The sequence below is a fragment of the Myotis daubentonii genome, chromosome 19 (genome assembly GCF_963259705.1).
Source record: "Myotis daubentonii chromosome 19, mMyoDau2.1, whole genome shotgun sequence".
Taxonomy (NCBI): Eukaryota; Metazoa; Chordata; class Mammalia; order Chiroptera; family Vespertilionidae; genus Myotis; species Myotis daubentonii.
In genome coordinates, this window is record NC_081858.1 from 15,286,495 (window position 1) to 15,300,561 (window position 14,067).

At 48.5% G+C, this 14,067-nt stretch overlaps 1 protein-coding gene across 2 annotated transcripts; it reads right to left on the bottom strand.

Annotated features, from left to right (window-relative positions):
- Positions 1 to 16: 16 nt before the first annotated feature.
- Positions 17 to 10,758, bottom strand: HEPACAM (hepatic and glial cell adhesion molecule). 2 transcript variants are annotated; one of them, XM_059676085.1, is made up of 7 exons: positions 10,556 to 10,758; positions 4,595 to 4,936; positions 3,560 to 3,841; positions 3,202 to 3,301; positions 2,658 to 2,731; positions 2,290 to 2,360; positions 17 to 1,232 (listed from the first exon to the last, which is right to left on the bottom strand). In XM_059676085.1, the coding sequence occupies exons 1-7, from the start codon at positions 10,638 to 10,640 to the stop codon at positions 936 to 938; spliced, it is 1,251 nt and encodes a 416-aa protein (XP_059532068.1). In that variant the 5' UTR covers positions 10,641 to 10,758; the 3' UTR covers positions 17 to 935. The 2 variants fall into 2 exon arrangements, with proteins under 2 accessions (XP_059532068.1, XP_059532067.1); XM_059676084.1 differs by having other exon boundaries at positions 2,502 to 2,731.
- Positions 10,759 to 14,067: the final 3,309 nt, after the last annotated feature.

Below are 14,067 nucleotides of genomic sequence, written 5' to 3' on the forward strand. Positions count from 1 at the left end.
CTACCCCGCCGCCCCCCCCCCCCCACACTTCATTTCTCTAGAAAGTCAAACCTTATTCTCTCACAGCTGGAGGGAGCCCACAGCCTTTCAAGGGGGATTATGATTGTTTGAAAGGCTTGTTGTGTAAGGAAGCCAGGCAGAAGGCACAAGTGTGAGGGTTAAAAACGGTTCTTCACGTGATCTAGCTTTCTCGGCTAGGGGAGTGAGTGAGAATCCCTCTCTCGAGGAATAGAGACAGAAGGAACGCTTAGCATGCCTCTCTCTCTGACGGAGGCTGTGGGAGGAGGCCAAGCCCGGGGCTGGAATCCTTTGTTCTCGCTAGGGCCCAGGTCAGGGGGCAAAAGAATGTGCGTGAGCTCCTCCCGCATCAACTGGTAGGTACCCAGGTACCAGGTGCCCAGAGGCGCTGCCTTCACGATGATTTCCGGATGTTCAGAACAGTGCCCTGTACACACGGTCACCGGCATCTGACTTCCCCTTCCCTTACAGTTGTGCATTTTGAGCAAAAGGCCTCCGTAGCCTGGGCTTGCCCCAAAGCGCCAGGAACCAGGCGTTCCTTCAGCGGGAAGGGAGGCGGGTGGCAAGGGCGCGGGATAGTCGCGGGTTAGGTTACTGATGTTAGTTTCCGTAAGACCCTTGGAGGACTGGGCCGGGAATGTAATAATCTACGTAGTCCTAAGGGGGCACAACCTTTATCCACCGAGAACACTGCCAGCGAACCAGAAGCAAACGCGACCCGGTTTCACCCCTGAATCTCCGGCTCCCGCTGCCTCCTCCATCAGCCCAAGCTCATCCACGTCCTCGAGCGAGACCCGTGCGCCCGTGCGCTCCTGCAGGGACCTCTCTTCGCCCGGCTTTCTGGCCTCTCGGGCCTCCCCACCTCCCCGGCCGCCGCGCGTGCGGGCTTTCCGGCGGGAAGGCGGGTCCCGGGCGGCTCAGGCGCTGATCCCCACCGGGGCGGCCTCCTCCGGCTCGCGGATCAAGCGCGCGCCCGCAGTCCGCAGTATGCTCGAGCGACCAGGCGAGCCGGGGGCCCGGGATGGAGACGTGTGCGTCCGACCGGGAGCGGGGGAGGGCGCGGGCGAGCGCGGGTACCGGCGGGCAGAGCGCACGGGCAGCCCGGGCGAGCGGCCAGGAACAGCCGGCGACACCGAGTAGCCGGGCGGGCCGGGCGGGCCGGGCTCCGTGGCGCGGGGCTCCGGAGCAGGCTCCTCCTCGGGCTCCTGGGCGTCCTGCAAGGACACGCGCCAGGGTCAGCGGACAGCGGCCCGGTTTAGGGGCGCGACTGGTGTTCAAGGGGCGCTGGGCAAACCTAAGTGAAGGAGGTAGTTCCCTCCACACTCCCACCTCCGGGAAGACGGCAGATGGAGGTCTGGTTCTCCGCGCCCCCCCACCCCCCATCCCTCCAATACAAGACACATAGCACGGTGCCCGGCAGATAATAGGTGCTCAGTAAACAGTGAAATGCATTAACCTGAGTGCTTTGTTCCTTATTGTCCTCTCTCCACCTGTCTAGGATAGCCCGGGGCAGCGTTAGTGGGACAGAGGGGAAATGACCCGAGCTGATTGATGTTCAGAGACCTGAACTCAAGGCCTAGACCAGTGGTTGGCAAACTCATTAGTCAACAGAGCCAACTATCAACAGTACAACGATTGAAATTTCTTTGGAGAGCCAAATTTTTTAAACTTCAACTATATAGGTAGGTACATTGTTATTAACTTCATTAGGGGACTCCTAAGCTGGCCTTTGCTAAAAAAAGTCCTCAATCTGATTGAAGTACGTTCGCTGAGTTCGACCCCTTCCCACTCACCCATCCACACTTGTCTCGTATACTTGTTTCATCTATCTCCTTTCGTTCATCCTCTCTGTATGCCCAAACCATCTCAATATACCTTTCTCCATCCTCGACACTACATCTTCTTTCACTCCACAACGTTCCCTAAAATTAACTTAATAAACTTTAAAGTTTTAAGTCAACTTCGCACTGTACGTGCGAGCCCGCACGTGGTATTTTGTGGAAGAGCCACACTCAAGGGGCCAAAGAGCCGCATGTGGCTCGGGAGCCGTGGTTTGCTGACCACTGGCCTAGACCTGCTCCTTATTTTCTTGGTTGATCCTGGGCAAGTCCCTTCACCTTCATCGGCCTTATTTTCCTAACCTGTAAAATGGGAACGACACACCCATTTCTCAGGTCATTCTGCGTACTAGAAAGGGATATACACATCTAGCACCAGGACGTGGTCGGGGCTCATTGGTGTTTGTGGGGCACCCCGTCCACAGCTGCTCACCTTGTCCTTCAGAACATAGAGCGCCATGGGGTTCTTCCGCTCCTGCTCTCCACTTCGGGGGAGGGTGTCTGCTGCACAGGGCAAAGAATGGGGTGGCTGGCCCCGATCCAGAACCCTCCCCACCAGCCAGCACCTACGTTCTGCTCCCCAAGTGGCCAGTCAAGGTCCCGCCACAACCTCCACCAAAGGATCAGCCACGCGTGGGGTCCTACCTTGGCCGCACCTCTCCCTGCTCTGCAGTCTTCGGGCAGTTGGTGGAGGAAGGGGCCCTGCAGAGCCGGCTTCCTTGAGGCCCAGTTCTGCCTTTTCCCAGAAGCCCACTGATCTGAGTGAGGATGGGTTGGGCGAGTGGGCCGCTGGGAGCTCACCTTCTGGCTTCAGGCTGTCATCGTTCTGATCCATATATTCCAGGGAGTTTTGTTTTTCCAGTTTCTTCTTCTTTCTGCAAATCAACCCAGCACCCCATGAGCAGAGTTGCTGAGTGTGAGCAGGAGGAGGTCTGGGGGTGGGGACAAGGGCGAGTGGATGGCTGAAAAAGGGCCTGATAATAGGAGGATGGGCTGGAAGGAGTCAGATCTAAGTTTGCCGCTGGCATTGTGACTGTGGACAATTTGAGCCTCAGTGTCTTTATCTGTAAACTGCAGGTAATGATACTTAAAGGGTAGGGCGATAACCACAACTACACCCATGAAAGGTGCCCTGCGAGTGAAACCATTAACCGTGTGGGTCATTGCGGGGGTTGTGAGCGCAGGAGGTGGTTCCATACACTGTACACACAGTGGTGAGATGGATCTCCTGGGAAGAAGTGCAGGGCCCTGGGAGGAAAGGCATTTAAAGACACTTCGAAAAGAAGAGAGCTTGGGTGTGGATTGCAGGGTTAGGATGCTCAGGGTGAGGAACTTGAGGGGTTACCTAGACTTTTTGGAGGGTTTCCAGCAGGCACACACTGTCACCAAGGTCACAAGGAGGAAGATGCCTCCGGTGGACAAGATGATGTAGAGGGAGCTTCTTTCTAGGGAGAGAGAAAGGCAGAGACGTGAGAGAGACCCCCGGGGGTGGTGCGGAGAGCTTCCTGCAGTGGGTGGAAGAGAAAAGGAGCCCCAGGCAGCATGGCTGGCTCCTGGCGGAGCTTGCCCAGGGCCCACTTCCCGCCTGTTGCTGTTCTCCGTGGAGAGCAGGCCCATCTCTGCCTCTCTCTCCCTCTGTCGGGGATGCCGGTAGCCCCTCATGGCTTTTGAGCCCTGAAGGGAGGGCAGGCAGGGAGACTCACTGTACACCGTGATTTTGATGGGCAGGCTGCGGCCCTGGCTGATGGGGTTCTCCACCACACAGCTGTACAGGCCGTCGTCCTCCATGAGCACGCGCGTGATGGTGAGCACCTTCTGGTCGGAGGACAGGAGCATTCGCGAGTCGTTGAGGAGGGGCTTGCCGTCCTTCAGCCAGGTGTAGCTGGTTTTGGTGCCGTTCTCATGGGAGCAGTTCAGGGTGAAGGCCTCGCTGAGCTCCAGCACAGTGGTCGAAGCCACTGACACCTGTGGCCTCGAAATGGGCACTGAGCCCGGGGAGGGCACGCGGTGAGCCAGGGGCCAAAAGCTCCTCCCACCTTCCTAACTTTCTACCTTCAACACAACACACCTCAGTTTGTGATCAGAGAGGCCCTTCAGAGATCATTAGTCAAGTTCTTGACCACCATCCATCCATCCGTCCATTCATTCACTCACTCATTTATTAATTGACTTATTTTTTAATTTATCTTTATTGTTGAAAGTATTATAGGTGTCCCCATTCACTCATTTCTGTATCAGCTATTTATTGAGTACCTACCAAGCACAGGAGGTACAATACTGAACAAGGCAGCCATGGTCCCCACCCTCATGGACCCTCCCTCCCCTTTTCCCCAAATACCTTCCTAAGATGTCTTAAACTGACCCAGTGGGGCACAACTAAGACTCAGTCCAGCTGCCTGGGTTCAAATATTGGCTCAATCACTTACAAGCTGCAAGACTTAGGCAAGTTACTCAACCTTTTTGTGCCTCAGTTTCCTCTTCTGCAAATGGGGATAACGATATTTACTATCCCTAGATTATTGTGAGCATTAAGAGTCAATATATGCAAAGCACTTAAAATAGTTTCTGGAATAGAGTAAGCACTCTTTACCTGTTTACTGTAGCCTGTCTTCTAACTGCTAATGTCCACCTGGCTTCCTCTCAACTCCCAAGTGGTTTTCGTGTTGGTGTTCCGGGGCCTAAGAGACCCTGCCCCAGTCTCAGGCCCAGCCCACCTCCTCCCTGCCAGAGTGCTTTACCATCCACAGTGAGGTTGATGGTCTTTTCCCCGGTGAAGGTGTCATCCGTGATGGAGATCTCCACCTCATAGGTGCCCTCATCGGTGAGCTGCAGGTCGCTGAGGAGCAGGGAGCCATTTTCAAAGAGGCGGATGCGGTCTCGATAGTCAGCGCGCAGGTTGCCGATGACCTCTGTGCCAATGGACTGCACCACGGTCACCGGCTTGTCCCGCTTCAGCTGCCACTTCACCACGGGCTTGTCGCTGCTGGTGCTGCTGTACTGCACGGAGAGCAGTGCGGACTTCCCCACCGTGCCATGGATCAGGCGGACCTGGCTGGTGATGTTCACCCCCTGCAGGGGCCCTGTGAACAGAGGCCCGTGCGGAGAGGGTGGCATCAGCCCCTTGGCTCCCACCATTAATCCCTCTGATCTCCTCAAGTCTCTCCATTCATTCTGCGCTCTTCACAGGTGTCCTTCCTCCTTACTCTCTGGTGCCTTCTCTTCTCCCCCTGTAGCTCTGGGCCCCTCTGCTCCTCCATCATCCCTCATTGCCCTTCACTCTTCTTCCATCTGGCCCTCTGCCTCTGGTAGTTTTCCTCTGGAAGAGTCCAGCTCCCCCACACCACTTAGAGAAATATTTATTGAGCACTTACCATGTGCCAGGCACCGTTCTGTATCCTTGGGATATGTCATTGAGCAAAACAGACAAACATCTTTTATCCTCTGTAGCTTATAAGTCATTAGACCTTAGAATGAATTTGTCAGATTTTCTTGATTGGAAATTAGGAGAGTGAGGTGGGGTGGGGTGATGGAGAAAGCATGGGGACACAGATTCACAAAGAAAGGAGTATGTCACATGATGGTGCACTAAAGGGGAAGTTTAGGGGTCTGAAGACAACTGGGCCACCTTCCAGTTAAACCAAGAGCCTCTCCTATCCTTGCCCCAGCTGCACGTAGCATCTTACAGTGCAAAACAGCCCTGCAACGGGGTAGGTGATTTTGGAAATTCACCCAAACTCCAGCCCAATTTGTATTCCCTTTAGAAGAGGGATTTAGGATGAGTAAAACAAAAAGTTTGGGATCAGAAGGCCTTGTGCCCTAGCCGGTTTGGCTCAGTGGATAGAGCGTCGGCCTGTGGACTGAAAGGTTCCAGGTTTGATTCTAGTCAAGGGCATGTACCTTGATTGTGGGCAACATCCCCAGTGGGGGCTGTGCAGGAGGCAGCTGATAGATGTTTCTCTCTCTCTCATCAATGTTTCGAATTCTCTATCCCTCTCCCTTCCTCTCTGTAAAAAAGTCAATAAAATATATTTCAAAACAAAAAACAAAACAAAAAAACCCCAGAAGGCCTTGTAAGATCGGGCTCCACCTGCTCTTTCTGCCAATTAAACCTGGTTCCTCAGGATGAAAACACTGAGAAGCTATAGCATATGGATTGCCCTAGGCCCGTGGTCGGCAAACTGCGGCTCGCGAGCCACATGTGGCTCTTTGGCCCCTTGAGTGTGGCTCCTCTTAAGCCTTAGGAGTACCCTAATTAAGTTAATAACAATGTACCTACCTATATAGTTTAAGTTTAAAAAATTTGGCTCTCAAAATAAATTTCAATTGTTGTACTGTTGATATTTGGCTCTGTTGACTAATGAGTTTGCCGTCCACTGCCCTAGGACTTACTCTCCTCTAGGTGGGAGTCTTCCTCCCGCCATGTCTCACAGGGGTATGTATGGGTGTTCAGAAGTGAATGGAACAGTCTTTCTCAGAAGCTGACAAAGAGAGCATTTTGCCAAGGAAACACTGTTTCCCAAAATTCTTGCCAAAACTGGACTCTGTATTACGCTCAGGGTTCCACAACTTTCAAGGGACACAGAGAACTGGGACAGGGGCCAAAGCAGGACGCAGAAATGAGGAAGTGGCTAACAATTGTGATCCACAGTAGAAATAAAAGGGACTAGGACTATTCAGCCTTGAGAAGTGATTAACTTAATTACTGTCCTCTAGTCTCTGAGGCGTCGTTAGGTAGGAAGTGTCTGTTCCCACCCAAGGCTGAACAAAAGGAAATTGACTGATCGACTTAAACAGTGCCGCACTGGGTCAGGTAGGCGGTCTTCATCAAGTAGGATTTTGACCTCCTGTGACACCAAACAATGCCAAGCTGTAAAGTGCAAGAATGTACCTGCCCAGAGCCTCGGATTCCCTTAATAGCCTCTTCCTTTAAAGACACCACCATCTACTCATTTTTATGTGCTAATTTTGCTTGGCAAAAGTTTCCAATTACCATGTGAAGGGGATTTTAGGGCTAAAAGGATGGAACCCAGGCAAGGGACTTCTTCTTCTTGGGTCCTTAGAGGATGGAATAGTTATGAGATCCCAAAGAGTAAAATCTTGCAAATCAGATTTTCTAGATTTGGGGCATGCTGTGTGTATGTCTGTAAAATACTGTCCGGGCCTCTAGGAAAGCCTTAGTTGCATGTTCCACGAGTTGGGCTGTGACGAATTTAGGACAATTTTATTAATCCATATTAGGGACAGAGCATTAAATATTGAGTGTTACTTATCTGAGCCTGGCTTGGTGGTTGCTGCCATAAGCACAAGGGATTAAGGTAAATCTTTGGGAGCTTGGGTGACATGGCCCAAGCTCCCCTTTTCGTGGCAATCTTAAAAACTATATTTTCCAGCCTCCCTTGATGTTAGGTTTGGCCAGGTGACTGTGTTCTAGCTGATGAACTAGTGAAAGTGATAGGTACCCTCTATACCAGTGAGGGTGAACCTTTTTTTTTTTTTTTTAATATAGTTTATTGATTTTTTACAGAGAGGAAGGGAGAGGGATAAAGAGTTAGAAACATTGATCAGCTGCCTCCTGCACACTCCCCACTGGGGATGTGCCCGCAACCAAGGTATATGCCCTTGACCGGAATCGAACCTGGGACCCTTCAATCTGCAGTCTGATGCTCTATCCACCGAGCCAAACCGGTTAGGGCAATGGCGAACCTTTTGAGCTCGGCGTGTCAGCATTTTGAAAAACCCTAACTTAACTCTGGTGCCATGTCACATATAGAAATTTTTTGATATTTGCAACCATAGTAAAACAAATATGTATATTTTTGATATTTATTTTATATATTTAAATGCCACTTAACAAAGAAAAATCAACCAAAAAAATGAGTTTGCGTGTCATCTCTGACATGTGTGTCATAGGTTCGCCATCACTGCTCTATACGCTGGTTTAGGACCCCCCACATCCACTTAAATTTTTTTTCTACCTAGAAGAAATGGAGATAAATCTCAGGGTGACCATTGGAAACACATGTCAAAGTTGACAGAACTCCATCATCTTTGTCCCTGAAAAACTTCATGGAGCAGAGTCCTTCCTCATCCCAGGCCTAGCTGGAACTTCATCATACCACTATATGGTTAACACCAATAACTTAAATTTTGGAATTTATTTGTCAAAGAAGTTGGCATTTTCCTAATTGATATATTGAAGATGGCAGAAATTTCTTATAGAATGTCAGCTCTTTCTTGCTCTCAGATCACAGCAGTACAATGGCCTGACCCTGCACTGATTTCTTACCTGTCATAGGTCATAACTAATATCTTATTAGCATAGTTTATATTTAGAATTTTTTGTTATATTTATTATTTCTCCCACACTTTAGACCCTTTGCCACCTTTTGTTTTTGCCCAGTCACATTGACTAACAATATATTTCTGTAATTTTTTTCCTTATCATATGATGGCCTGAAGGAGTTAGGGACATCTCTGACTTGTATATTTCATATGCACTTTGTATTCCCAATTCCCCAAATCTTATTTCCTCAAGTCATTGTCATTTCCACTGAGACTCTGCTCAGTAAGGCCAACAGTAACCTCTTAAATGCCATACCTAATGGACTCTTTTAGGTACTTCTTGTACTGGACCTCTTTGATACATTTGATGTTGGTTCTCTAGAAAACTCTCAACTCCCTTGACTCTCTGCACACACAGTCTTCTAGTCCTCCCTCTGTCCTTGTGACTGTTCCTTCTTGGTCTCCCCAATGGGATTTTTTTCCTCTACAAATCTTGGGGTTATTCAATGTTCCATTTTCAGCCTATTTTCTCATCCTAAGTGCTATTATCCATTCTTTGTTTTAAATCTTACCTATGGGCTGACAGCCTCCAAATACCTCCCATCAACCCTGGCCTCCCTGCTCCCCAGGTTTAGGCTATCCAACATTTTCCCACAGATGTGTCATCGGTATTTCAACCTTAACATGGACAACAGTAATCATCATATCCCCACGATTTTTGTTTAAGGTTTCACACAGAGCCCATACCTCCCTCTCTGGACCCTCCCACTTCTTATCAATCACTAAGTCCTGACTTTCCCTCCAAAATATTATCTCAACATTCCTCATTCCCTCTGTCTTTATTCTAATTCCAGCTCATGCTATTTCTCTCATGAACTACTGCAGGAGCCTTTTATGGGTTGAATTGTGTCCCCTAAAATTCATATGGTGAAGTCCTAATCCCAGAACCTCAGAATGTGACCTTCTTTGGCAATGGGGTCATTGTGGAGGTAATAAGCTAAGAGGAAGATGGACCTCTAATCCAATATGACTCTCGTCCTTATAAAAAAGGGGAAATTTGGACACACACACACACACACACACACACACACACACACACAGGGAGAATATCATGTAAATACTGAAGTTATGCTGCCATAAGCCAAGGAATTACTAGAAGCAGAGAGGCCTAGAACGGATCCTTTTCTATCTCCATCAGCTGAGTTTGGCCGACACGTTGATCTCAAACTATTAGCCTCCAAAACTGTGAGACAATAAATATCTGTTTTCTAGGCCACCCTTTGCTATAGCAGCCCTAGGAAATGCATGCAGGTGCCTTTCCTATCTTGTTTGACTCCAGTTCCCCTCCGATGCCTCACTACAGAGTGAGCTATCCCAACACACGTCTGGCCCTCCCAGCCCCCAGGTTAGAACCTTTCAATGCTCTCTCCACTCCACTGTTTACAGACCTTTCTGCTTTACTTAGTGTAGTTCACCAGGCTCTTGCCTAACTTATTCACAGTTTCCTCTCCAGCAGTGGAGAACAGCTGGGCTGCTCCTAAACACAGGATGCCATTGCAAGCTGTCGACCTTTGCCCATTTCCCCAACTCTAATGCCCACGCCCACACCTACCTATTTTATCTGCTCCTTTAAAATTTAGTGCAGACATTCCCAGGTGACCTCCCCTGATATTCCCCCAACCCCACCCTGCACCACCAGCACCCGTTTCCTGGTGGGGTAGGTGACTTCTCTCTGCTCCCAGGCATCCTCTGCATATCTGACTCAAAATAGTTTCTGTGTTTTATTAAAACGATCTCTGCATCTGTTTGCCCAACTAAATTGTGAATTCCTAAGCTTTCTGGAACAGTGTGTGGGGACATAAACAAATATACTTAAAATAAGATCAATTCTCCAAATAGTTGGTAGGGGGTGAAATAGGAGGCAGGTGTCTACGGTGTACGGTGAGTTATGGGTAGTTTGGTGTTACTCTCCAAAATCAGGATGCTCGTTATCGCCAAAGCTTCTTTCTATCTCTTGCTGTTTTACACTCAGAGAAGTGGGGGCAGGAAGTTAGGGAAGCACAAAACCAAGATTCCCCCACCCCTCCAAGCCTCACCATAATCCTTGCAAAGAATGCCGAACTGGCCCGTACCAACAAGTCATCCTATAAAAATGGCTCATTGCCCTTCCTCTAATGTCCTGAATGCCGTGGGAGCTCCGAAGTCATGCAGCCTTTTGGGGGAGGGGGCAGGGGCCGTGCAGAATGAAGAAATACATTCAACACTAATGCCTGAATTCACTGAGATGCTTCCCACACAGCTGAGCTCTCTCCCCTCCTCCCACCCTAAAGGCATGCTGGCCCTCCACTCTCCCCTCCTTCACCTTTGAAAGCCCCAGTCCCTTCTCCAAACGCTTTCTTACCCTTCTGGTCTCCTACCTGTCTGGATCAGAAGAAGGTAGACAAAAGGAGTGAGGCGCAGGGCACTGAAGGCTCTGGACAGGGCTCCCCTTTCTCTCTTCATTTTGGGTGGCGTTCTCCAGCTTCGGTGCAGACAATTAGCATGATTTCTTCACTCTGGGCACGTCCCTTTGTACCACTCAGAGTTTCTCTGCCCGAGCACAATCCTGCCAACTTCTCTCTGAATACACAGAGCTCTGTGTGTTGCCGGACTTGCTCTTTCTTCTCTTTCAGACCTGGCATTTTCTAGTTTCAAAGCCCTCCATCCCCAGTTTAGAAGGGGGTATTTGCTTAGGAGATAATCTTCAGAGGGGGTGCCAATCAAATGGGTCCCGAGGGCCCATCAATTCTTCCCTGTCTGTGCTGAGAACCACTATGAGGGGGAGATGAGGATTTGGGCTCAATAGGGACTGAACTGGGACACACCCTCAATTGGACTTGTGCCCCAATCCATCCTGTCTCCACCGCATGCTCCTTGTTCCTGAGAAGGCAGGTGTATGCCAGGGGTAGAGCTCCAATACATTTTGAAGAGGGAGGGATAGAAGCTTTTCAAAGGCTGGGGAATGAGAGACTCCGGAGAACTGCTGAAGAAATGGAACCCCCTGTTCCATCCCAAAGGACGGAGATTGGAACACGGCCTGAATTCGATTATTTTCATACCTGTCGGGTCCTACTTGGGGCTCTCTGTCCTATCATAGAATCACGTAGATACTGAGGTCCTCTTTCCAGAAGCCACTCTGTTTATTCCTCTGCCTTTAGCTAATTTTCTCCAACATGTCAGAGCGAGGACAAAGGTGACCCCCTAACAGCCAGCATCCTGGGGTTCTGTCACCAGCTTCTCAGCCTGGTGGCCTTTTCTTGTCTCCAGGCTTTGAGGAGGAGCGTCCCTCTGGCTCCCCTGCCCCCTCATCGCTATGTCCACCATTCTTACGAAGGCTGTCAGTAGAATGTAGGCTCACTAACTGTGCAATCTTGAAACCTGGCTCACAACTTTGTTAACCCTCAATTTCACATCTGTGAAATGGGGAAACAGTAGCTCCCTTGTAGGAATTGTTAGGAGGATTGATGAAGATATGGTACAGTAGAATGCCTAGGAAATTCTTTGTTACAAAGATATTTTAAACTTTAAAAAAATAACTCCTGCTCTGCTTTCTCCTCCTTTTCTTCTTCTTCTTCTTCTTCTTCTTCTTCTTCTTCTTCTTCTTCTTCTTCTTCTTCTTCTTCTTCTTCTTCTTCTTCTTCTTCTTCTTCTTCTTCTTCTTCTTCTTCTTCTTCTTCTTCTTCTTCTTCTTCTTCTTCTTCTTCTTCTTCTTCTTCTTCTTCTTCTTCTTCTTCTTCTTCTTCTTCTTCTTCTTCTTCTTCTTCTTCTTCTTCTTCTTCTTCTTCTTCTTCTTCTCTTTCATTCCTGTAAGGAATCTTTATATCATGATGAGACCAAAGTTTACAGCTCCCCTCTTGGTAATCTTTAACCCTGGTCTTAGGTTTACAATAGTTGCCTCTCAAAATATTCTTTTTACATCCTGGAGAAAGCCTGAGTCCACCAAGTTTCTAGAGCAAAAAACCCATTGTGTAGTCCAGTGAGTCAAAGGATGGGGAGAAGAGTTGGGAAGCATTGGCTTTGAACTTCCCAAAGGAACTCCAAAAATCATTCTGATTTATATAAATAAGATTTTTTCCGTCTGTATTTTTGTGTCTTTAACTTTTCCCTAGACAGCTCAAGGCACCTGTCTGTCTCTGGAAGAGTTATTGTTGTTTCAGCAGGTATGAAATGGAAAAGAGAAAGCCAACATTCAGCTTCTGACATAGTCTTTTAGAGTCAGTAGCAAGACGAAAGGCTTGAAAGCCAAACTCTGTAAGGGACAAAAGGATATTTTAATTTCTTTTATCTACTCCCTTGAAATATCACAGAACAACAGCCTGTGGACTGGATAACAGAGTTCTTCTACAGGACTATAGACAAATGGCCTCTTTTGTCTGTGAAGGCCAGGCCTTAAGGCTTATTGTCTGAGGGTACAAAGAGTATATGATGTTCAGGAAATAGGCTGAGGTCTGCCTTTTTTAGCCTGAAGACTGTGGAAAGAAAAATGTGACAGAGGAGCCCAGCTGGTGTTGCTCAGTGGTTGAGCGTTTGACCTATGAACCAGGAGGTCACGGTTCGATTCTCCGTCAGGGCACAAGCTGGGGTTGCAGGATCGATTCCCAGTGGGGTGCATGCAGGAGGTAGCCAATTGATGATTCTCTCTCATCACTGATGTTTCTATCTCTCTCCCTCTCTGAAATTATATATATATATATATATATATATATATATATATATATATATATATATATATATTTTTTTTTTTTTTTTAAATGTGACAGAGGGATTTAAAGTCTCAACATCCCCCCTTTCCCTGCCCTAGAAATGAACTTTCGGCTTATACCCACGCAGAGTATGTAAATGCTTCAAAGTGCCCACAAGCTCTCTTGAGAAGACCTGGAGATACTGAGAGGGTAAAGAACCTACAGAGGGCTGACTTGGAGCAAAGGGCCACACTCTGCAGGCAATGGCTGGGGCCACCAGCTGACCTGGTGGGAGTCATACATCTAGCTCATCAGAGACCAGTGGGAATCCTGAGTCCACATATGTCCATGCACATTGTCTCCTTCCGCTGCTATAAGGTCACCGAAGCCGCATCACTTATACTACCCCCACCCTTCTTAGACAGGAGCTGGGTTGGGGAGGAAGTGAATCACTGATTAAGCAATTTCCAGAGTTATTCAAGCAGAGACTTAGCTCCTTTAAGAGAATGTTAAAGTGGTTGGTCAAACTGAGCTTCTCAGGATGGATTAACATTTAGTTTCCTTTGCTGCCCCGGGGGTGGGAAGCTCATGGGAAGATCAGAGCAGCTGCAAAGGCACAAAGGTACTACAGTTCCTTTGCACGTCTGAGTGTAGAAGGAGCCATTCTGCAGCCCTCTTTCAGGTCTTTTTAAGATGAGTAGACCTATGGAAGTTCATATCATCTGCTTATGTACTTTCTCTCCTAGTGAGTAGAGAGCTCTTCGATTGAAAGATTGTGTCTGCTGGTCTCTGTAGCCCTACTGCCTCATACAGGGCAGGAAACATAGCAGGTGCTGAATATTGTAAATAGAGTTGCTGAGTATTGAATGGACGAGAACTCGAGGGAGTTTCTCAAGAATAAAGAACATGGATAGATGTCCTTTACAGATATAAATGGAGAGAATAAAGAACAACTGTGAGAGGGAACTGGGATAGAGGAGTGAGAGCAGGGAGGGCACCAAATAATGACTGCCGATGACAGACCACTTTGTGAAGGCACGAGACACCCCTTTGTGAATTCCCAGAAGTAACGAATTCGCTTTGAGGGGGGCCATTGATCCAATAGGCTGTAGGCAATTGGGTTACAGAGACATAAGTCAACAGTCAAGCCAACTTGTTCTCACACATAACATTGACCTCAGCTGTCCTTGCTTATCTTGTTTTATCCT

What these genes read in the sequence shown, in the direction of transcription:
- HEPACAM (XM_059676084.1), bottom strand. Translation starts at nt 10,640, where the DNA reads ATGAAGAGAGAAAGGGGAGCCCTGTCCAGAGCCTTCAGTGCCCTGCGC. An exon ending in CATCAACCTCACTGTGGATG is followed by an intron (nt 3,842 to 4,594) that starts GTAAAGCACTCT and finishes CCCCGGGCTCAG; the next exon opens with TGCCCATTTCGAGGCCACAG. An exon ending in AAACCCTCCAAAAAGTCTAG is followed by an intron (nt 2,732 to 3,201) that starts GTAACCCCTCAA and finishes GTTGATTTGCAG; the next exon opens with AAAGAAGAAGAAACTGGAAA.